This window comes from Salvelinus alpinus, chromosome 29, assembly GCF_045679555.1.
Source record: "Salvelinus alpinus chromosome 29, SLU_Salpinus.1, whole genome shotgun sequence".
NCBI classification, from domain to species: domain Eukaryota; kingdom Metazoa; phylum Chordata; class Actinopteri; order Salmoniformes; family Salmonidae; genus Salvelinus; species Salvelinus alpinus.
In genome coordinates this window covers 46,757,638-46,781,311 of record NC_092114.1, presented here as the reverse complement: position 1 = coordinate 46,781,311, position 23,674 = coordinate 46,757,638, and the positions used below count along the sequence as shown (strand labels likewise).

General features: G+C 42.5%; 1 protein-coding gene and 1 long non-coding RNA gene across 2 annotated transcripts; one reads left to right on the top strand and one right to left on the bottom strand.

Moving 5' to 3' along the window:
- Positions 1-4,769: 4,769 nt before the first annotated feature.
- On the bottom strand, positions 4,770-21,231 carry LOC139558837 (lamin-A-like). The gene is made up of 13 exons (XM_071374342.1): positions 20,730-21,231; positions 19,672-20,036; positions 15,654-15,810; positions 15,277-15,402; positions 12,558-12,728; positions 12,191-12,316; positions 8,198-8,418; positions 6,573-6,822; positions 6,303-6,410; positions 6,081-6,200; positions 5,733-5,789; positions 5,416-5,610; positions 4,770-5,211 (listed from the first exon to the last, which is right to left on the bottom strand). The coding sequence occupies exons 2-13, from the start codon at positions 20,013-20,015 to the stop codon at positions 5,176-5,178; spliced, it is 1,911 nt and encodes a 636-aa protein (XP_071230443.1). The 5' UTR covers positions 20,016-20,036; positions 20,730-21,231; the 3' UTR covers positions 4,770-5,175.
- Positions 11,159-12,436, top strand: LOC139558838 (uncharacterized). Its single transcript, XR_011671651.1, has 3 exons — positions 11,159-11,266; positions 11,699-11,765; positions 12,203-12,436. It is a non-coding gene; the product is annotated as an uncharacterized lncRNA (long non-coding RNA).
- Positions 21,232-23,674: the final 2,443 nt, after the last annotated feature.

The window sequence follows — 23,674 nt, the reverse complement described above, 5'->3', positions numbered from 1 at the left end:
GATCCTCGGGACCCCATGGGCAAGAACTTTTGGTTTTTGCCCTAGCACTACACAGCTGATTCAAATAATCAACTAATTACCAAGGATATTTATGTAAAAGCGAATAATTATGTGAATATGTATTTTCAGATGCAAGTGGAAAGGCATAAACCCTCATTTTTTGTAGCAATTATTGTACATGTAATTCTAAATTATTAAAATAAAAACACATAATAGAAGAAACCATGTGTCAGAATTTTCCTTTTATATGACCACCTTATGTCCTTGTAGCTATTTTCCATATTAATTTTGATTATTTGATTATTTCTTTTTTTCCCTATGAATGAAAAGAACAGATAATATTTTAACTGAGACAAACATTATGACTCTGTGGAGGCAGAAGCACATATAAAACACAGTGTATCCAGTCATCCAGGTACAAATCAAATTATATTCGTCACATACACATATTTAGCAGATGTTATTGTGGGTGTAGCGAAATGCTTGTGTTCCTAGCTCCAACAGTGCAGCAGTATCTAACAATTCCCAACAATACACAAAAATCTAAAGTAAAATAATGGAATTAAGAAATATACAGTACCAGTCAAAAGTTTGGACAAACTTGATGACAGCTTTTCACACTCTTGGCATTCTCCCAACCAGCTTCATGAGGAATGTTTTACAGTCTTGAAGAAGGAGTTCCCAAATATGCTGAGCACTTGTTGGCTGCTTTTCCTTCACTCTGCGGTCCAACTCATCCCAAACCATCTCAATTGGGTTGAGGTCGGGTGATTGTGGAGGACAGTTCATCTGATGCAGCATTCCATCACTCTCCTTCTTGGTCAAATAGCCCTTACACAGCATGGAGGTGTGTTAGGTCATTGTCCTGTTGAAAAACAAATGATAGTCCCACTAAGAGCAAACCAGATGGGATGGTGTATCGCTGCAGAATGCTGTGGTAGCCATGCTGGTTAAGTGTGCCTTGAATTCTAAATAAAGCACAGATAGTGTCACTAGCAAAGCACCCCCACACCATCACACCTCCACCTCCTTTTTTCACGGTGGGAACCACACATGCGGAGATCATCCGTTCACCTCCTCTTCGTCTCACAAAGACACAGCAGTTGGAACCAAAAATCTCAAAGGACAGATTTCCACCGGTCTAAAGTCCATTGCTCGCGTTTCTTGGCCCAAGCAAGTCTCTTCTTCTAATCGGTGTCCTTTAGTAGTGGTTTCTTTATATAAATTCAACCATGAAAACCTGATTCACGCAGTCTCCTCTGAACAGTTGATGTTGAGATGTGTCTATTACTTGAACTCTGTGAAGCGTTTATTTGGGCTGCAGTATCTGAGGCTGGTAACTCTAATGAACTTATCCTCTGCAGCAGAGGTAACTCTGGGTCTTCCTTTCCTGTGGTGGTCCTCATGAGAGCCAGTTTCATCATAGCACTTGGTTTTTGTGACTGCACTTTCAAAGTTCTTCACATTTTCCTGATTTATTCTTGTCTTAAAGTAATGATGGACTATCGTTTCTCTTTTCTTATTTGAGCTGTTCTTGACATAATAATATTATGGACTTGGTTTTTTACCAAATACCAAATCTTCTGTATACCACCGCTATCTTGTCACAACACAACTGATTGGCCTAATGCGTATTAAGTAGGAAAGAAATTCCACAAATTAACTTTTAACAAGGCACACCTGTTAATTTAAATGCATTCCAGATGACTACTTCATGAAGCTGGTTGAGAGAATGCCAAGAGTGTGCAAAGCTGTCATCAAGGCAAAGAGTGGCTACTTTAAAGAATCTCAAATATAAAATATATTTAGATTTGTTTTTGGTTATTTGATTTGTTTTTTGTTATTACAAGATTCCATATGTGTTATTTTATAGTTTTGATGTTTTCAATATTAATCTACAATGTAGAAAATAGTACAAATAAAGGAAAACCTTTGAGTATGTGTCCAAACTTTTGACTGGTACTGTATAAATATTAGATAGGGCAATGTTAAAAATACAGTCAAATAGATAATAAATAATAAAGCAGTATGTACACATTATTAAAGTGACTAGTGTTCCATTACTAAAGTGGCCAGTGATTGCAAGTCTATGTACATATATAGGGCAGCAGCCTCTATGGATGTCGGCTCGTGATGGTTATTTAACAGTCTGATGGTCTTGAGATAGAAGCTGTTTTTCAGTCTCTCAATCCTAGCTTTGATGCACCTATACTGACCTCACCTTTTGGATGATAGTGGGGTGAACAGGCCGTGGCTTGGGTGGTTGATGTCTTTGATGATCTTTTTGGCCTTCCTGTGACATCGGGTGCTGTAGGTGTCCAGGAGGGCAGGTAGTTTACCCCCGCTGATGCGTTGGGCACACCACACCATCCTCTGGAGAGCCCTGCCGTTGCCGGTGATACCAGGCGGTGATACAGCCCGACAGGATGCTCTCAATTGTGCATCTGGAAAAGTTTGTGAGGGTTTTAGGGGCCAAGCCAAATTTCTTCAGCCTCCTGAGGTTCAAGAGGGGCCGTTACACCTTCTTCACCACACTGTTTGTGTGGGTGGACCATTTCAGATGGTCAGTGATGTGTACGCCGAGGAACTTGAAGCTTTCCACCTACTCCACTGCTTTCCTGTCGATGTGGATAAAGGAGTGCTCCCACTGCCGTTTCCTGAAGTCCACGATCAGCTCCTTTGTTTTGTTGATGTTGCGGGAGAAGTTATTTTCCTGGCACCACTCTCCCAGGGCCCTCACCTCCTCCTTGTAGGCTGTCTCCTCATTGTTGGTAAGCAGTCCTACTACTGTTGTTTCGTCTGCAAACTTGATGATTGAGTTGGACGCGTGCATGGCCATGCAGTCATGGGTGAACAGGGACTACAGGAGGGGGCTAAGCATGACCCTTGTGGGGCCCCAGTGTTGAGGATCAGCGAATTGGAGGTGTTGTTTCCTACCACCTGGGGGCAGCCCGTTAGGAAGTCCAGGACCCAGCTGCACAGGGTGGTGTTCAGACCCAGGGCCCCAAGCTTAATAGTGAGCTTGGAGGGTACTATGGTGTTGAATGCTGAGCTATAGTCAATGAACAGCATTCTTACATAGGTATTCCTCTTGTCCAAATGGGATAGGGCAGTGCAGTGCGATGGCGATTGCATCGTCTGTGGATCTATTGGGGTGGTAAGCAAATTGAACTGGGTCTAGGGTGTCAGGTAAGGTAGAGGTGATATGATCCTTATCTGGCCTCTCAAAGCACTTCATGATGACAGAAGTGAGTGCTATGGGGCGATAGTCATTTAGTTCAGTTACCTTTGCTTTCTTGGGTACAGGAACAATGGTGGACATCTTGAAGCATGTGGGGACAGCAGACTGGGATAGGGAGAGATTGAATATGTCCGTAAACACTCTAGCCAGCTGGTCTGTGTATGCTCTGAGGATGCGGCTAGGGATGCGAACTGGGCTGGCAGCTCTGCGAGGGTTAACATGCTTAAATGTCTTACTCATGTCAGCCACGAATAAGGAGAGCCCACAGTCCTTGGTAGCGGACCGCATCGGTGGCACTGTGTTATCCTCAAAGCTGCCATCTATCCACGGTTTCTAGTTTGGGTAGGTGTTAGTCACAGTGGATATAACATCTCCTATACATTTCCCGATGAACTCAATAACCTTATCCGTGTATTTGTCAATGTTATTCTCAGAGGCTACCTGGAACATATCTCCATCCGTGTGATCAAAACAATCTTGAAGCATGGATTTCGATTGGTCAGACCAGCGTTGAGTAGACCTTATCACGGGTACTTCCTGTTTGAATTTCGGCCTATAGGAAGGGAGGAGCAAAATGGAGTCGTGATCAGATTTGCCGAAGGGAAGGCGGGGGGAGGGCCTTATAGGCATTTCGAAAAGTTGAGTAGCAGTGGTTCAATGTTTTTTCAGACCGAGTACTACAGTCAACTTGTTGGTAGAATTTTTTTTGTTTTCCTCAAATTTTGCTTTGTTAAAATCCCCAGCTACAATAAATGTGGCCTCAGGATATGTGGTTTCCCGTTTGCATATTGTCCAGTGTAGTTCTTTGCAGGCCGTAGAGGTATCTGCTTGAGGGGGAATATACACGGCTGTGACTATAACCGAAGAGAATTCTCTTGGGAGGTAATATGTCGGCATTTGATTGTGAGGTATTCTAGGTCAGGTGAACAAAAGGACTTGAGTTCCTGTAGGTTATCACAATCACACCATGAGTAGTTAATCATGAAACATACACCCCTGCCTTTCTTCTTCCGAGAGAGTTATTTTTCCTATCTGCACAATGTACTGCGAGAGTATGTTACAATCCCTGATGTTTCTCTGGAAGGAGATCCTCGCCCTGAGCTCGTTTTCTTTATTGTCCAGAGACAGAACATTAGCGAGTAATATACTTGGAAGCAGACTAGAAGTCCACTCCGAATACCTCTTCTCCACCGACAGTGTTTTGGAGCAGCCTCTGAAATAAGTTAAATTGCCTTGGGGGGTACGAACAAAGAATCCAATTCGGGAAAGTCATATTCCTGTTCGTAATGCTGGTTAGTTACCGCTGCTCTGATATCCAAATTTCTTTCCGACTGTACGTAATAACACAAATAATTTTCTGGGCTAATAATGTAAGAAATAACACACACAAAAAAGAAATACTGCAAAGTTGCTTAGGACTTAGAAGCAGAGCTGCCATATCTGTCAGCGCCATCTTCCTTGTACAAACAGCCAATACAATGTGCAGCATTGAATAACAAAACGAGACCACAAGAACAAAGATACACCATTAAAACAACATGAGGCAATTGTATTGATCCATGCATAGTTATTCTATTCTATTATTTTATTAATTGTGACCTGAATAGAAGCAAGATGTGTTCCAGATCAGACTGGAGGCATACTGTAACATGCAGGGATCCATTGGGAAAATATATAGCTGGCAGTGGCACTAGTGGTTAAATCAAATTTTCATGCCAACAAATTAATCTAACCTTTATTTGTGCTCTGTCTGGATCTAAACATACATCAAATACAATACATGTGCATGTCTGAATGTATTACAATGTATAAAGTTAGAAAAACTTGATTGGATAAAGAGTATAAAAAAAGTTATATATATTTATATATATATATTTATATATATAAAATTGAGATGAAATGGAGTCCATGTGCACCAGTTAGAACTCAAGGCTTCACATGATGGGGCAGTTCTCCATTCTAGATCCACTCTGAAAAATGAGATATATTTTTTAACATACACTGTTTGTTGTGCAAAATATATTAATATGTTGAATAGCTCAATGATTATACAACCAGAGTTCTGTGTCATTAAACAGGTTTGTGTGCTTTCCAGCAGATGAAGTGTAGATTTCAAATGGGCCTACTTATAGGGACTAAAAATGCTGTGTGTCTGTGGGACTTATAGGACCTACCCTACGAGACGTGCTGCTGCTCACAACATAGGAGTGTGGGAGGAGACCCTCAGCGATGCCCCCACTTCGGATGGAGCGGGAGGCGGAGGACACAGAGAAGCCGCCGCTGGACTTGCTGTCAGCGGGCAGGCCACAGGAGCCACACCGGCTCCGCAGGTTATACTCACCATCTCCTCCGCATGTGCTATGGGCCATCTGCAGGGGGCGTCAGAGATATATCTAATAGCCACACATTCATTTTGCTGCATTCCTTATGGACGTGCCAAAGTCCGAAGTCACACCCTTTTCATACTCAATTGGCATTTGATTGCACTCACCATGTCATCATCATCCTCGTCAAATAGGGTGCGGGTCACCTTCCTCATAGCCATTTCCTGAATAGAGAGAGAGATCCGTTGCGTGTCACAAACTATAATATGAACATGTTTGTGGGGGCATGGTTTTGTGGGCGGCAGGTAGCCTAGTGGTTAGAGCGTTGGACTAGTAACCGAAAGGTTGCAAGATTGAATCCCCGAGCTGACAAGGTAAAATTCTGCCTTTCTGCCCCTGAACAAGGCAGTTAACCCACTGTTCATAGGCCGCCATTAAAAATAAGAATTTGTTCTAAAAACTGACTTGCCTAGTTAAATAAATGTCAAATAAATAAATAAACAGTGAGTGCCCACCTCTCCGTTGGCACTGATCAGAGTGGTCTGGAAGTGGTCTCCACTGCCCCATGAGGTCTGGGTCTTCCACACCAGGTCAGAAGGGGGGTTGTGGCTGCCGCCAGCTGCAGATGCCCAGATCTGATTCCCCAAAAGAACATTCAGAAGTATTTTCATTTTTTTTCACAGATAAAATTACTACGTTCAGCACAATGGTAGTTGGAGCTTTTCAGATACCCTTACCGTGACCCTCTGTCCAGCCTTCAGGGTGAATTTAGGGGGGAACTTGAAGGTGACGGGGGTGCCGGAGCCCATCTGTCGCTTCAGCTGCCAGTTTCCCAGGTTCTGGTCCTGTGGCAGTGATGTAGAGGATGGATTTACTGTAAATCCCTAATTAAAGTGCTAAAGCAGTGGCAATAGATTTGTAAATGTCACTCTTCAGCCTCATCCTATCAACCTAATACGAAAACAAACTGACTTTAATGTGTAAAATGCCAAACAAGCCCCTCTCACCTCATCTGCTTTGTTGCTGAGCAACACATACTTCCCATCCAGGTCCACTTCATCCACAGTGACACGTCCACTGGCAGAAGCCTGCTGGGTGATGCGTGTTCGCGCCACTGTGCCTCCTGTCAGGCCTGAGGCCTCACTGTCGGTGTTGTTGAGACGCCGCTTCTTGGTAGAGGAACTGCAGTGGACGGTACGGGTGCCTGATCCACTTCCTGTCACTCGTGTGGAGGGAGGGCTGGGGGACAGACGCAGCCTGGATGGAGTAGAATTGATCCATGGGTTTTAACAACCGAGATGGGAGAAGAGCAAGAGTAATTTGTGAATGTCTGAATTTGACATGTATTTGTGCTTCTGACCTGTGTATACAGTACTTTTTAATACTGTATGTGCCACATGTGACTGTTTGTAGCCCTGTGAGTAAGTACATGTGTTTTGTCAGTATGTAAAAATGTACAATATGCATTAGTAGTGGTCCCGTGGTCCCGTGTGGCTCAGTTGGTAGAGCATGGCGCTTGCAACGCCAGGGTTGTGGGTTCATTCCCCACGGGGGGACCAGGATGAATATGTATGAACTTTCCAATTTGTAAGTCGCTCTGGATAAGAGCGTCTGCTAAATGACTTAAAAATGTTTGTTTTTTTAAATGTAGAAAAGGCCTTCAGATGGAGTATTTCTAGTTCGTCCCTTTAGTTAGAATACCCGACAGATCATCAGTCAATCACCACCAAATTTCTATCCAATCAGAGACATTCTCTTTAGCCTGTGTGTTGTAAGTCCCGCCTCCAAATTGTAATTGCTTATGTATCGTCATTGCTAGCAACTAGCTAGTTAGCCAGGCTAACTATTTTCTATGCATCATGCACACAGTGCATTGCAGTTATGTTTATGCTTGAGATATAAGAATATTTATGTCCTTTTATTATCGTGGTCAGAGTTTGTTTACATTGTACAGCCTGCTGGTAACTGCGGCAGCTTATTAGCGATAGCAGTTTTAAGTTGTGTTAGTGAGCGCTCTCGCTCTGTCCACCATTTTCATGGTCAGTACACAGTTATTGCACATTGTAGTGGTCACGTGTCCTTGCGTGCCACTTTATAGTTTACCGTCTATGTTAGCATACTAGAACTGTATTGTGTAGCAGTGTATAGACTGCAGGTGTATTCTGCTATTGTGATTCATGTTCTCCTACACTGCATTATATTTTAGATGTAATGGAAGCCTATTACATACGGCATATTAAGTCAGTATTGTATTCACATCTGTGTGAAGCCTTATTTCATTACATTAACATAGCAAATTGTAGTAAGCTTATCTGGTTAAGCCTTTATACTGTATGCATCTTATAGTAATAATCACATATTATTGTGTCCTATAATATGTTCCTTTTTCTATTTCTTGTAAAACCACATCCTACAGTTGTTCATTAAAGAACCCTAAAAAGTACCAGTGTATGGTTCATGGTGGTGAGGTGATTAGCCAATTAAGACGGCATCCATACTGCTCTAGCCTTGTAGTTATTCAATATCAAAACCAGCAAGCTAGCGTAGCTATCAGGACAGATTTAACCCTGCCCTATTTTACAAGTATTGTATGTGTGACTATAAAATGCATATGTCTATGTCTTCAGTATACCTCTGCTCCTCTCCCTCCAGTAGCTTTCTGTAGGCAGAGATCTCCATGTCCAGGGCCAGTTTGACATCCAGCAGCTCCTGATACTCATCGAGCTGCTGCTGCATCCTCTGTCTCATCTCAGCCATCTCTCTCTCCTTATCCCCCAGCAGACGGCGCGTGGTGTCCCTCTCACGAGACAACGCCTCCTCCAGGTCCCTCACCTTCGCCTCACGGGCTGCCAACTGGAATGTGCGGAAAGGTTCTTGTGAAATGGGTACAACTTACTTATTGACAGGGTATACACATTTTGAACAGCTAAGCTAGCTAGCTAACTTAGTCTAGTTGTTTTCTCAAGGTCAGGGTCGGATGTTCCTTGCAACCGGGAACTAATCTATTTTTCAAAATTAAAATTGATAGATTTCCCAAAGAAGCATCGCAGTGAATAGCCTAAATTGGAAAAGTTTCCCCTACCGACCTTGAATAAAATTACATTTTAACTTACTTTAATGGTTGTCTGTGTGGTTGGCCCTTTTGCAGGTAGGAATGTGAGAAAATATGTCTACAGGAAAGTATAATTACATCAACTTTTCAAAGCGCTGGAAGAGCGTTCAGATTTCTATCACCTGAAACGTGCAGAACCATGTAAACACGTTGCACGAGCTCTAGAAGTAGGCATGCGTCTCATGCATGTATTTTCATCTTGTACGAATGCATCAGGTGATAGAAATCATCTGAAAGCACTACCAGCACTTTGAAAAGTTGATGCAATTATCCAAAGGACCAACCGCATAGACAACTGGTAAAGTACATTTAAATATAATTTTCTTTAACATTCTTGCTTGCAGAGCTTGTGAGAAGAAATTTTCCAAATAAATGTAAGGCAGCCCAGCCCTAACACCTGACATTCTGCTAATTATTTGTATTAGACACTATTCATTTAACTATTCAGTTCTCTCTTGTTTTGGAGTAAGATGGATGTCTGAACCCACTAACCATTTACACAGGCGTTCTTTGTATGATATGAAATAAAGTGTTGATTCTTTGAATTAAGTATAGTGTATTTTATGGTCATTTAACATTCCCTGTTTGTCTGTTTCATTTGATTGTCACTCACTCTCAATTTGTCTGATGATATTGCATAGATTTGCAGCTGATGTCCTTGATCATCGGTGTGGGTGTAACAATCCCTGTATGGCTGACCTGGGATTTAACCCCTGTCTACAACAGCACTTCATACCCACAACCCAGCATCCATTATCCTAGTTGGGCTAGGATAACAGTACTTTAGGTCTAAGGGTGGGTGACATCACCACACGATGGTTACTAGGATTTTGTCTCACTTTGTCTTTCCTTGATTCCTCACATCCCATTTCCTCACCTGTATTGTATTGGATGAGAAGGTACAAGGTCCCTACCCTTCTGACCTTCTCCAATGGGTTTTGAGAAGGAGGAGAGAAATTGTGGAAGGATGAATTGAGAAATAGCCTAGCACCTGTCAACTAGCTAACGTGCAACACACTCACACATCCTTCTCCGCATCAACCTCAGAAGTCAGCAGAGCAGACTGTGTGAACTGTCAATCTAGCACCCCCATTGGAATGTGACACAAAACAAGGGACGGTGTGCTTTAGGAGCATGTGGACGCCTCCGAGTGGTCGGGTAGGCTGTTTGGAGTGTTTATCCAACTGGATAAAAAAAATTACAGACCTCTACATGCTTTGTAAGTAGGAAAACCTGCAAAATCGGCAGTGTATCAAATACTTGTTCTCCCCACTGTATGTTTTGTTCGATAAAGTTCATATTTATATCCAAAAATCTCAGTTTACATTGGCGCGTTATGTTCAGTAGTTCCAAAACATCCGGTGATTTTGCAGTGAGCCACATCAATTTACAGAAATACTCATAATAAACATTGCTAAAAGAAACAACTGTTATGAATGGAATTTTAGATCCACTTCGCCTTAATGCAACCGCTGTGTCAGATTTTAAAATAAAAAATAAAATAAAAAAGCACACCATGCAATAATCTGAGTACAGCGCTCACACACAAAACCAAGCCATACAGATATCCGCCATGTTGTGGAGTCAACAAAAGCCAGAAATAGCATTATAAATATTCACTTACCTTTGATGATCTTCATCAGAATGCACTCCCAGGAATCCCAGTTCCACAATAAATGTTTGATTTGTTCGATAAAGTCCATAATTTATGTCCAAATACCTCCTTTTTGTTCGCGCGTTTAGTTCACAATCCAAACTCACGACGCGCGGGCAGGTCCAGGCGAAAGTTCAGACGAAAAGTCATATTACAGTTCGTAGAAACATGTCAAACGATGTATAGAATCAATCTTTAGGATGTTTTTATCATAAATCTTCAATAATGTTCCAACCGGAGAATTCCTTTGTCTGTAGAAATGCAATGGAGCGCAAGCTAACTCTCACGTGAATATGCGTGGTCAGCTCATGCAACTCTGGCAGACCGCTGACTCATTCAGCTCCCATTCCCCCCTCCTTTACAGTAGAAGCATCAAACAAGGTTCTAAAAACTGTTGACATCTAGTGGAAGCCTTAGGAAGTGCAATATGACCCCATAGACACTGTATATTCGATAGGCAATGACTTGAAAACCTACAAACCTTAGATTTCCCACTTCCTGGTTGGATTTATTCTCAGGTTTTTGCCTGCCATATGAGTTCTGTTATACTCACAGACATCATTCAAACAGTTCTAGAAACTTCAGAGTGTTTTCTATCCAAATCTACTAATTATATGCATATTCTAGCTTTTATGGCTGAGTAGCAGGCAGTTTAATTTGGGCACGCTTTTCATCCAAAATTTACCCTAGTGAAGTTGATTTAACTTCAAAATACATCACCAAATATGTTGCTTGAAATAAAACTAATGTTATGTACCATCCTGGCTTGATGATATGCAGTTCAACATTAGCCCCACAAGGTGTCAGTGCTAGCATCTGTAAAATTCAGCTTTACTGTAAACACACCACTAACTAGGTCTTGTAACGTGAGGCTGATAATACATGACTAGCACAAGCTAGCGGTTCATTAAAACTACAGTTTGTTACTTTAAAAAGTAAGTGGGCAATACACCTGAGTAAAATATAGTTGTGTTTTGGAGGATGCAGACGAAGAACTGAGTGACAGATTGATTAGGGGGAGAGGGGTTGATAGTTGGGTAATTACTGCTGCTAGCTAACTTACGATGTAAATATTGTGGCAGTCAAACATTGAATTTATATGCTAGCTACATAGTTACTTTGTTGGCTGTCGTGAGAGAAATTCATTTATCTAGCTAGCTGGCTAACAATGTAAACTGATATTTTTCTACCTTCACATCACGCTAGCTCCAGTGATATTATTTGCTGTGCTAGCCAAATGAAACACCAGAGCAAACAGAAAATATACAGGAAATAAATGTTGTCTGATGATTTTGTTTAGTGGATCTGGTATTAACAAGTCAATGTGTGTATATTAGTAATTTGTTCCGTTTTCTGGTTGGATCTAGCTAGCAATTATGGCGCGCTGCAGCACCGGATGTTTACTGGGGAATAATCTCGTGGAGAGATGAAACGGTGAGAATCTGTCAAGCCTCACGTACAATTATGTGATTACGAGCAGCAGTAGTTCCTGGTTTGGGGTTTTCTTCATTGATTATTTGGACGAATCAGGATTGTGCGAAGGCGGAGTTTAACTAGTGCAGTGATTTTTAAGTCTGTGTGGATGATAAATGGTTTCCACTAACAAAAAGTAGCTTTTTGGCCATGATAAACACGGGTGAAATTAGCGAAAAAGAGGGGTTTGGATGAGAGTTTGCGATGGAGGAGACTTAGCTTCCTTCCTTTCCACAAAGGTAATCACAATTGTTAAATGGCATGAAATGACAAAGTTTCGCGAGATAATTTCACTTCTGGGTAACCGAGATGAACTGTGGAATCTTTTGGTTGCACATGTGTATATAACTTGTTATTGTTTTGACAAACCTGAACAAATACTGTACCTGTTTTTGCAGCTGGCTGAGTTGGGCAGACATAGACTCGATGCGTACTCTGGTCTGCTGCAGCTCCTCATGGGCTGCCCCCACCAGGTGGCTGCTCCTGTCAGCAGACTGACGGGCATTCTCCAACTGGCAGAGAACAACAAAAGGGCATCAGTCCTTGGGAGCATGGGGACCAGAATCAGTGGTCGTCTAAACTGATGCTCTTCATCCCTTAACTATGCTGATTAAATGTACTTCAATCAATCACTTAAATCTCTCAAATGGTAGCATGCATGTTGGCCTACAGCTTTCTGAATATACTACTAGCAGGCACATTGCACATCATGAAGCTCTCTTTCTCAACCTCAAAATCCGATGGATGGGCTACCTTAGATGTATAGGTTTTCTCTATGTCATCCTTGTACATCTTGATCTGTAGCTCGTGCTGGGAGCGCATCTCCATCAGGGCCTCGGCCAGCCTGCTCTCAAGGTCCTCCTGTTTTCCGTTACCCAGCTCCACCATGCAAGACTCGTGGCGTCGCTTCGTTTCTCTCAGCTCCTGTAGGAGATTTACCAACAAAACTAAATCTTAAGGACCCGTTTCCCCGACTCAGATTAAGCCTGTTCCTGGATTCAAAATCATTCTCAATGGCAAGCGTTTGTACATTCACTCTGCCAAAACAGTACACAGTAAAGGTGTTCTGCATACATAGGTTTGGTTTGCTTCTAGTAGAACTCGGCTAGGCGAAACGAACACCTGTGCTCACACATTCCCTGAAGTCCTTCGCTTGAACAACGAGAAATAAAGCGACAACATTACTGTTGTTTGTCCCTCGAGCCACTGTAGTAACAACATAGCCAGAAACACTTCCACAAACTATTCAGGAAATAAATCAAGAAATCAGACATTTATTTTGAGGGCTAACATGCTGACCATACAGCCCGCGTTGCATTTCAGGTTAAATAACAACCCAATGTTTATATTCCAGGACAAATTAGCTAGCAACAGCAAGCTAGCTAGCTAAATGTCAATGAATATTTAATTTGTTTCGACCTGTCCCCAAACTAATATAGTTGGTTCAGAGTTTGTTTTGAATTTTGAACCTACGTGTCCTGATCATGTCTGGTGTGGATGGACAAAATCAACATGCGTGCGATGACACATGAGGACGCACGCGCCCAGTCTAGTCTATTTATTTATTTTATTTGACCTTTATTTAGCTAGGCAAGTCAGTTAAGAACAAATTCTTATTTACAATGATGGCCTGGCAAAAGGCCTCCTGTGGGGACAGGGGCTGGGATTAAAAATGTAAATATATGATAAAACACACGTCACAACAAGAGAGACACCACAACACTACATGAAGAGAGACCTAAGACAACAACACAGCATGCCAGCAACACATGAAAACACAGCTTGGTAGCAACACATGACAAAAACACGGTAGCAACATAACATGGCAGCAGCACAAAACATGGTACAAACATTATTGGGCACAGACAACAGCACAAAGGGCAAGAAGGTAGAGACAACAATACATCACGCGAACAGCCACAAGTGTCAGTAAGAGTGTCCATGATTGAGTCTTCGAATGAAGAGATGGAGATAAGACTGTCAAGTTTGAGTGGTTTTTGCAGCTCGTTCCAGTCGCTAGCTGCAGCAAACTGATAAGAGGAGCGACCCAGGGATGTGTGTGCTTTGGGGACCTTTAACAGAACGTGACTGGCAGAACGGGTGTTGTATTTGGAGGATGAGGGCTGCAGTAGGTATCTCAGATAGGCCTCACTCCCCCTGAGGGTTTTGTCAGCATCAACCAGTGGTTCTTGCAACGGGTATACGGAGATGACTAGTTTACAGAGAAGTATAGAGTGCAGTGATGTGTCCTATAAGGAGCATTGATGGCAGAATAGAAAAAGAACATACAGCTAAGATATTTGGTAAAGTATTTCTCAAGTGAAAAACGAAAACTAGTCATCTCTCGTTGAGTGAAGTGATTCGAACCCACAAATGCTCCAGATACTCAACTAGTCTAAAGAAGGCCAGTTTTATTGCTTCTTTAATCAGAACAACAGTTTTCAGCTGTGCTAACATAATTGCAAAAGGGTTTTCTAATGATCAATTAGCCTTTTAAAATGATAAACTTGGATTAGCTAACACAACGTGCCATTGGAACACAGGAGTGATGGTTGCTGATAATGGGCCTCTGTACGCCTATGTAGATATTCCATTACAAATCTGCCGTTTCCATCTACAATAGTCATTTACAACATTAACAATGTCTACACTGTATTTTTGATCAATTTGATGACAAAAAATTTGATTTTCTTTCAAAAACAAGGACATTTCCAAGTGACCCCAAACTTTTTAACGGTAGTGTATGTGCGACATGTTTCGAATGGGAAGCATATGGTAAGCTTTTAATTTAGCCAATTACCTTTAGCTGGCGAATTAGCTGTAGTTGCCTCATTAAATGCTTTCAATATGAATTTCTACAATTTATAGTTGGTTTGAAGTTTTTAAGACATTGAAATTTGGAGCTATTAACCTTTTCAAATTTTATCCCATGTACACCGTGTCATTTATTGATGGTTCTTAATAACTAGCCCCATAAGGATATTGAATGTCAAACCAAATTAACCTTGGGCATTATGATGGGGTCATGTGCAGCTGCGCTCCTAATTGATGATGACTTGGGTGCTGCCAGCTGTGGGCATGTGGGCAGGATTGACATAAACCTAACCCAAGGAAAACTGTTATGGAACCCTTCATTACGTGACATACCATTTTTTCCTATCTCGCAAATCTTGAGTTTTGTACGAGACTGACTTTATGACAAAAATGATTCTATTTACACTTTGTAATCAATTTTAACACTATAACAAATGTTTCTGTCTCATATCGATGCAACATCGGCTGTTTTCAAAACAAAAGAAGTAGCTTTTTAGGGGCAGTAGCTGTTTAATCTAAATCTTAATCGAGAAACATTACTGACCCATAATGATTACTACTAGTTTCACTGCAAACTAGTCATGGAGGTCTTAAAAAGTCTTAAAATTATGATTATCATCATCATGGTAACAGTAGTGACAATGTCAGACAGTCTGACCTCTTTGTAGAGGTTCTTCTGGAACTCCAGCTCTTCTTTTACTGTCTGGATGCGGTTCTCTCCATCCACTCTCCTTAGCATCTCATCCTGCAGCTGCTTCTTAGCATCGCTCAGACTGGTCTCCAGCTGATCCGAGTCAGAAAGAGAAATAAGATGTTAGGGTATGGCATTCACACACATGTAGGCAAGCACACACAAGCATGCACACAATGAGAAGAGATAACAGTGTCAAGATGGAGAGATTGAGTCAGAATGAACTGGAGTGAAAAAAGTCAGTGACTCACAAAAGCAATATTGGGACAATAGTGTTGGACAATAGCTGTGTGAATGGGATTGATAGTGTCTTGGAGAACCAGACAAATTGTGAGTGAGTTCACCTTGGCTAGCTGGGCCTTTAGGTTCCTGACCTCTGCCTCAAGGTTGCGTTTCTCTCCCAGGGCAGTGGTCAGGGATGCATCCTTAGAGTTCAACAAAGCCTCCAGGTCCTTCAGCCGGAGGAGCGCACCCGCCAGGTCGGACTCCTTCTTTGTGTTCCTGAGGAGACATGCATTCACTGGAATCACTGGTTTGTATGAACATAATTATGATGAGCAGTCTCTTGGAGTGTTGAGTAGATTTTTATATAAATACAATTAAAAATATATAATTTTATCCGTACACTAACCTCGTCCCCAATCTCAATTGCTACAGAAAGAGAGAATGTCAGTGACAAGAGAATACCTACACCGACTTGATTACCTACACTGATTATCCCTTCAACAAATAAATCATGTAGATGTAGAACTGTTTTTCCAACAGTTCCTTTTTCTCATTCAAACAGCTGTATCCTTGGGCTATTTTAGGGAGATGAAAGCCTGGAGGAGAAAGGTGGGAAAGCCTGGGAATGGGTGGGGGTGTTTCCAGCCCTGTGCTATGAGTCATAGTTATATCTGTATCCATCCACTGTGACGCATATGGTAGCCACAAGCCACAACCGTCTTTGTTTGGCTGAGAGGCTGCCATGGAAACCCGGCCTGCCTTTGCCAAACACAAGGCTGCCACCATCTCAATATTTATGAAAAAATAATGGAAGCGGGGAGTGGAACACTCCAAACACTGCCACGTATTGTACATTTAGGTTGTGTCCCAAATTGGCACTCTATTCCCTTCACAGAGCCCTATGGGCCATGGTCAACAGTTGTGTACTTTGTAAGAAATAGGGTGCCATTTGGGACAGAGACATGATGACTGGAAAGCAAATGGGAAAGTGTTAGTCACTGGGCTTGGATGCTGTATAGTAGGATGGGATGGGAGCTATTTGATGGTTGCAGTCAAACTGCATTGAGCAATGAGGAAAATTAAGGTATTTGCAAAATAAAACCGTAATCATTCGACACATGCAGAAGGCGTAGGAAGTGGGTGTGTGTAGGCAAACTATAGTCACCGGACAGTTTCATTAGGTCACGAAAATGGATTGCTCCTACAGTCACGGCCATAGCTTGTTATGTAAAGGAGGCAGACAGGCATCAAGGGCATTCAGTTACTGTTCGATTGAACATTAGAATGGGAAAAACTATTGACCTAAGCGACTTTGAGTGTGGTACAATCATCCGTGCCAGGCACGCTGGATCCAGTATCTCAGAAACGGCCACCCTATGCACAAAACAGTACTGTAGTAATGAGGTTTGTGCAGTAGGCTTTAGGCCCAAAATATTATCACCGCCTATTGGCTTTGCTGTCAATTCCCCTGCAAATGCATTGTTGTTCTTCTCAGACAATGTTTTGGAGGTAGGCTATATGATCACACAAGTAATAGATCAGTTGTTGTATTACTTGTGAGGCACAGCTGAGTGAGCATACATTTGAATAATTAGCTTTTGAAAATTTTAGTGGGCTGATGGAGCTGATAGTCAGTCTGAGCTCAGCAGAGGTAGAGGGCAGCAGAGGGTCCACCTCTCAATGTCCCTCCACTCTCCCTTTCCTCCGCTGACAATAACCAAAATGGACACCCTCATCCAGCTGATGGTGAAGCTTGAGTCGCACCGCATTTTTTTCTGCCTCATGCACAAATTAATGTTGTTACTCCTATGACCAGAGAAAGTGAAAGATTCCTCGGTATTAAACATTTCCCAAGCCGCTAATAACAACAACAAAGCAAACCTATCGATACACTTTCCAAAACATTCATTATAGCAGCAAATCAAATTGTATTTGTCACATGCACCAAATACAGCACCTTACAGTGAAATGCTTACTTACAAGCCCTTAACCAACAATGCAGTTTTAAGAAAATAAGAGATATAAGAATAACAATAGCGGCGCAATAAACAGGGGGTACCGGTGCAGAGTCAATGTGCGGGGGCACTGGTGTTAAGGTAATATAACATGTAGGTAGAGTTATTAAAGTGATTATATATAGATAATAACAGAGTAGCAGCTGAGTAGAAGGGGGGGGGGGGGGGGGCAATGCAAATAGTCTGGGTAGCCATTTGATTAGCTGTTCAGGAGTCTTATGGCTTGGGGTTAGAGCTGTTTAGAAGCCTCTTGGACCTAGACTTGGTGCTTCGGTACCGCTTGCCGTGTGGTAGCAGAAAGAACAGTCTATGACTAGGGTGGCTGGAGTCTTCTGGAGTCACAATTTTTAGGGCCTTCCTCTGACACCGCCTGGTATAGAGGTCCTAAATGACAGGAAGCTTGGCCCCGGGGATGTACTGGGCCGTACGCACTACCCTCTGCGGTCAGAGGCCGAGCAGTTGCCATACCAGGCAGTGATGCAAACCGTCAGGATGCTGTCGATGGTGCAGCTGTAAAACCTTTTGAGGATCTGAGTACCCATGCCAAACCTTTTCAGTCTCCTGAGGGGGAATAGGTTTTGTCGTGCCCTCTTCACGACTGTCTTGGTGTGCTTGGACCATGTTAGTTTGTTGGTGTTGTTGACGCCAAGGAACTTGAAGCTCTCAACCTACTCCACTTCAGCCCCGTCGATGAGAATGGGGGCATGCTCGGTCCTCCTGCAGTGCTGGTTGTAGCGCGAGTGGAAGTAGGGAGAACGCACATTTTATGACTTATAAAAGTGTTAAATAGAAAGTGTTGACAGTGCTGAGTAAAAACTTTGACATGAACTCACTCATAAAAATAGCAGCTCTTTGCTGTATTCATTGACAGTCTGTCTCTAGTCATGGTTTTAAGTGTAGAAATCTCACAGTATCAACTTTGCTGTAGCAATCTTTTACGCCTGCTACATTACTGCACACACGATAATCTGAGCCATCTGATTGGCCATTGGTAGGCCTATAGTGCACTTGATTTGCTCCTCCCAGGCCTGTTCTGGAGGCAAAGGGGGCACCGACCCTGTACTAGGGATGGTAGTTCGTACCTTCAGATATATGAAATTGTTCAAAATGGGAACACGTCGCCTACCTGGCGTGCAGGGAAGCTGAATAGAGTGCGGCTACCGCCAACAGCGTGAGACGAATGAAAAAAAATGCTGTTCTGGAGGCAAAGGGGGCTCTGACCAGGTACTAGACTAGTACCTAATAAACTGTCCGGTGAGTGTATATGCTACTGATAAGCACAGAAACAGCGTAATTCTTTCATGCATGATAAGTGATACATTATAGGCTAATACAAATGACCTTAAGGCCTGATTAAATTGTATTTGAGGTCAAAGACAAACAAGCCTTTAATCAGAATCAGAACAACGTCTTCAAAAGGCATTCAAGCATCCCAGTGCCCACAAGAATAGAGATGCAATGTAAAACATCTGGATCTGTTCAGATCTTAGGAAACTGTATATTTGATGACATTTTTAATCAGAGAGACAAAATTTCCGTTGAAACCTAGTCGTTCACGTGGTCAATGCATGCTCTTGAGTTGATTCCCCAGTAGGCAAAGGGTTGTTATATAACCACTGGAGACATGGTGGCAGTATAACTTTTACATCTTAAACCTATTTGGGTGAGTCAGAGAACCCAAACTACTCCAGAATGGAAACAGTAGGCATGGAAAGTTTGAATCCGACGCTCAACCATCACACAATGCTCAACCACCACACACACTTTCATAGGTTCAACTGGCTCTGTAAACATGTGCAAAATGTGCCTAGCTTTTCCGGCTGTCACAGAATGATGTAATCAGACATTCTTACTCTAATTAATAGTCTAATAATACTAAACTCAGTTCAACTGAATGGCACATCAACGCTCCACCGCTCTCCCTGCACTCTAATGACACACAGACACACAAACACACACCAGGACATTACAGTATGAATGTGTTGCGGTCTTCACAGGGAAGTGCGCAATAGCTACATGGCAGATTATCTTTCTTAATTGAGGGCTTTATCAATTGCATGGTGGGGTTTATAGGATAAAAACATGGTTTTTATATTGGAATATACACCGATGCTGTAGGTACCTGGCCTTGAGCTCCTTGTAGTCCTCCCGCACCTTGCCTAGTTCCAGCTGCAGTCGAGCACGCTCTTTGGCCACCGAGTCCAGAGTCTGCCTGGCGTCAGCAAGCTCGGCCTCATAAGCAGCCTTCATGCCCTTCATCTCCCGGCTAATCTCGGTCTCCGATTCAGTAATGCGCAGCCGCAGCCCCGCATTCTCAGATTCCAGCGAGCGCACCTTGTCGATGTAGACGGCCAGGCGGTCATTGAGGTTGCACAGGTCATCCTTCTCCTGCAGCCGCGTGATGCGGTTGGGGGAGAGCGGCATGCTCACGCCGCGGGGGGTTCGATTCTGGTTAGGCGTCGTCATGGTAGGTGAAGGTAGCCTAGTCTGTACAGGGAGATAAAGATCTTTCTGTCAGAATTTCAGAACAAGGCCTAGGCCTATATCAAAGTCAACTAACTTGTCATTTGCATATGAATATCACAAACACTCAAATAATCATGAACTTCAAATAATCATAAATCTCAGCACTGTTGCCATAGGCCTTTCTAGACATTAGATTCCAACCCTACCGTTATACTTCTTTACACTGAGCTGCGGTTGTGGCAACTAATAGCTAGTGTGCGGACGAAAATTGCAGTTTTCGATGTATCAGTTTGGATATAGGTAAAACTTTGGAGTACAGTGGAACATCCCATCCCTGCATTGAGTCACTTTTTCCAACCCATATCTCGTGCCGGCTCTGCAGTCTCTTAATCTAACCATGATTGTTCCGACCCCAGTGCAGCTCAGTGTTAACAAGCATAACGGTAAGGTCGGAATCTGCTGGCTAGACATTAACATGCAAAAATGTAAAAATGTTATCTTACATTCCAAAAGAAAGTCCTGCTGCTGGAATTTGAAAACAACTGAGTCTAGTCATTCAAAACTTTGGCCATAGAAAGGCTAATCATAATTTAACTTGTCATTTAAAAAAAATATTATCTGTTGGCTAGTCTTTGATATGTAATTGGATAATCAACTCTACCAAAAACATAAGTTGTGTCTCTATTTCATAGGACAATTTTCCATGAGACTTACCTTGAAAGGTGTTGTAGAAGGGGGAAAGTGTAAATCAGCGTCTGATGGTCAACTTGTCTTTCTGACTGTGAAAATAGCTCCAGTTGTCAGTGTATGTTCTGTAAATGAATTACCAGCCTAGGAACACTGTCTGAGAATCCGTCTGTTAGTGCCCATATATTTGACCACAGAGAGAGAGAGAGATTTCCTCAATGCTCCGCCTATCTTCCCCTCCCTTCATTCACTGGGTGTGTGTGACTTTTAAGGATGAATGTTGAATTGCCCAAGTAAATTCATGATGCTACATTTAAATTGCAAAACAATTGCTCAACACTAAAAGTGCTAATGTAAACATGGTTTGTCAGTATTAAATTCCATGCTTCTTTTATTTCATTGGTGTACAGCTTTTGCCTCTACATGAGTATATCAACTACGAGGTTATAGAAAACATGTCATATTTGATAGTAGGCTATGCAGTCAGAAGTCATCCCTATTCGTGGCAGCTGAACACTTCAATATAACCCCAAACTACCAAAACTGTGCTCCCTCACAAACAATGTGATTAAAAACACAAATGGGTAGTTACATTGATGATTATTTCAAGGCAATATTTAGTTCCAGTAAAGCCATAATAACTAGGCAATGGAATTCTGCAGACTGTGGTGGAGAGCCACTGTAGCTATGACTCATAGACATGAGGAAATAACTAGCCAAGTCCTCCCTAGTGCTACAAGCAAGGAAAGCAAAGCAATCACTTGGAGACCAATAAAGATATGTGTTTTAATAAACTAGTGTATGTAATCAAATTGTGAGAAAGATTGCACACTGAATGTTTATTTTATTGATTTTATTTCACCTTCATTTAACCAGGTAGGCCAGTTCAGAGCAAGTTCTCATTTACAACTGCAACCTGGCCAAGATAAAGCAAAGAAGTGCGACAAAAACAACAGAGTTACACATAAACAAATGTACAGTCAATAACACAATAGAAAAATATATGTACAGTGTGTGCAAATGTAGAAGAATAGGAAGGTAAGGCAATAAATAGGCCATTGAGGAGAAATAATTACAATTTAGCAATAACACTGGGTGATAGATGTGCAGATGATGTGCAAGTAGAGATACTGGGGTGCAAAAGAGCAAGAATATAAATAACAATATGGGGATGAGGTAGTTGGGTGTGCTATTTACAGATTGGTTGTGTACAGGTACAGTGATCGGTAAGCTGCTCTGACAGCTGATGCTTAAAGTTAGAGAGGGAGATATAAGTCTCCAGCTTCAGTGATTTTTGCAATTCGTTCCAGTCATTGGCAGCAGAGAACTGGAAGGAAAGGCAGCCAAAGGAAGTGTTGGCTTTGTGGATGACCAGTGAAATATACCTGCTGGAGCGCATGCTACGGGTGGGTGTTGCTATGGTGACCAGTGAGCTGAGATAAGGCGGGACTTTACCTAGCAAAGACTTATAGATGACCTGGAGCCAGTGGGTTTGGCAACGAATATGTAACGAGGGCCAGCCAACGAGAGCATACAGGTCGCAGTGGTGGGTAATATATGGGGCTTTGGTGACAAAACGGATGGCACTGTGATAGAATACATGTTGGAGGCTATTTTGTAAATGACATCGCCGAAGTCAAGGATCGGTAGGATAGTCAGTTTTACGAGGGTATGTTTAGTAGCATGAGTGAAGGAGGCTTTGTTGCAAAAAGGAAGTCGATTTTTGATTTAATTTTGGATTGGAGATGCTTAATGTGAGTCTGGAAGGAGAGTTTACAGTCTAACCAGACACCTAGGTATTTGTAGTTGTCCACATATTCTAAGTCAGAACTGTCCAGCGTAGTGATGGTAGTTGGGCGGGCGGGTGCGGGCAGCAATCGGTTGAAGAGCATGCATTTAGTTTTACTAGTATTTAAAAGCAGTTTGAGGCCACGGAAGGAGTGGTGTAAGATCGTTTGGAGGTTTATTAACACAGTGTCCAAAGAAGGGCCAGATGTATACAGAATGGTGACGTTGGTGTAGAGGTGGATCAGAGAATCACCAGCAGCAAGAGCGACATCATTGATATATACAGAGAAAAGAGTCAGCCCGAGAATTGAACCCTGTGGCACCCCCATAGAGATTGCCAGAGGTCCGGACAACAGGCCCTCCGATTTGACACACTGAACTCTATCTGAGAAGTAGTTGGTGAACCAGGCGAAGCAGTCTATTGAGGCTATTGAGTCTGCCAATAAGAATGAGGTGATTGACAGAGTTTCAACGCCTTGGCCAGGTCGATGAAGACGGCTGCACAGTACTGTTTATTTATCGATGGCGGTTATGATATCGTTTAGGACCTTGAGCGTGGCTGAGGTGCACCCATGACCAGCTCGGAAACCAGATTGCATAGTGGAGAAGGTACAGTGGAATTCGAAATGGTTGGTGATCTGTTTGTTAACTTGGCTTTCGAAGATTTTAGAAGGGCAGGGTGGATATAGGTCTCTAACAGTTTGGGTCTAGAGTGTCTCACCCTTTGAAGAGGGGGATGACCGCGGCAGCTTTCCAATCTTTGGGAATCTCAGACGATACGAAAGAGAGGTTGAACAGGCTAGTAATAGGGGTTGCAACAATTTTGGCAGATAATTTTAGGAAGAGATGGTCCAGATTGTTGTGAGCCCAGCTGATTTGTAGAGATCCAGATTTTGCAGCTTTTTCAGAACATCAGCTGTCTGGATTTGGGTGAAGGAGAAGCGGGCGGGGGTGGGCACTTGGGCAAGTAGCTGAAGGGGGTGCAGAGCTGTTGGCCGGGGTTGGGGTAGCCAGGTGGAAAGCATGGCCATCCGTAGAAAAATGTTTATTGAAATTATCGATTATCGTAGATTTATCGGTGGTGACAGTGTTTCCTAGCCTCAGTGCAGTGGGCAGCTGGGAGGAGGTGCTCTTATTCTCCATGGACTTTACAGTGTCCCAAAACTTTTTGGAATTAGTGCTAC

Bases quoted from the DNA above. Each gene is read 5' to 3' on its own strand.
- LOC139558837 (XM_071374342.1), bottom strand. From the start codon at position 20,015: ATGACGACGCCTAACCAGAATCGAACCCCCCGCGGCGTGAGCATGCCG. The intron at 15,811-19,671 runs GTACCTACAGCA...ATGTCTCCTCAG, and splicing joins TACAAGGAGCTCAAGGCCAG to GAACACAAAGAAGGAGTCCG. The intron at 6,823-8,197 runs GTATACTGAAGA...TACTCCATCCAG, and splicing joins CTGGAGGGAGAGGAGCAGAG to GCTGCGTCTGTCCCCCAGCC.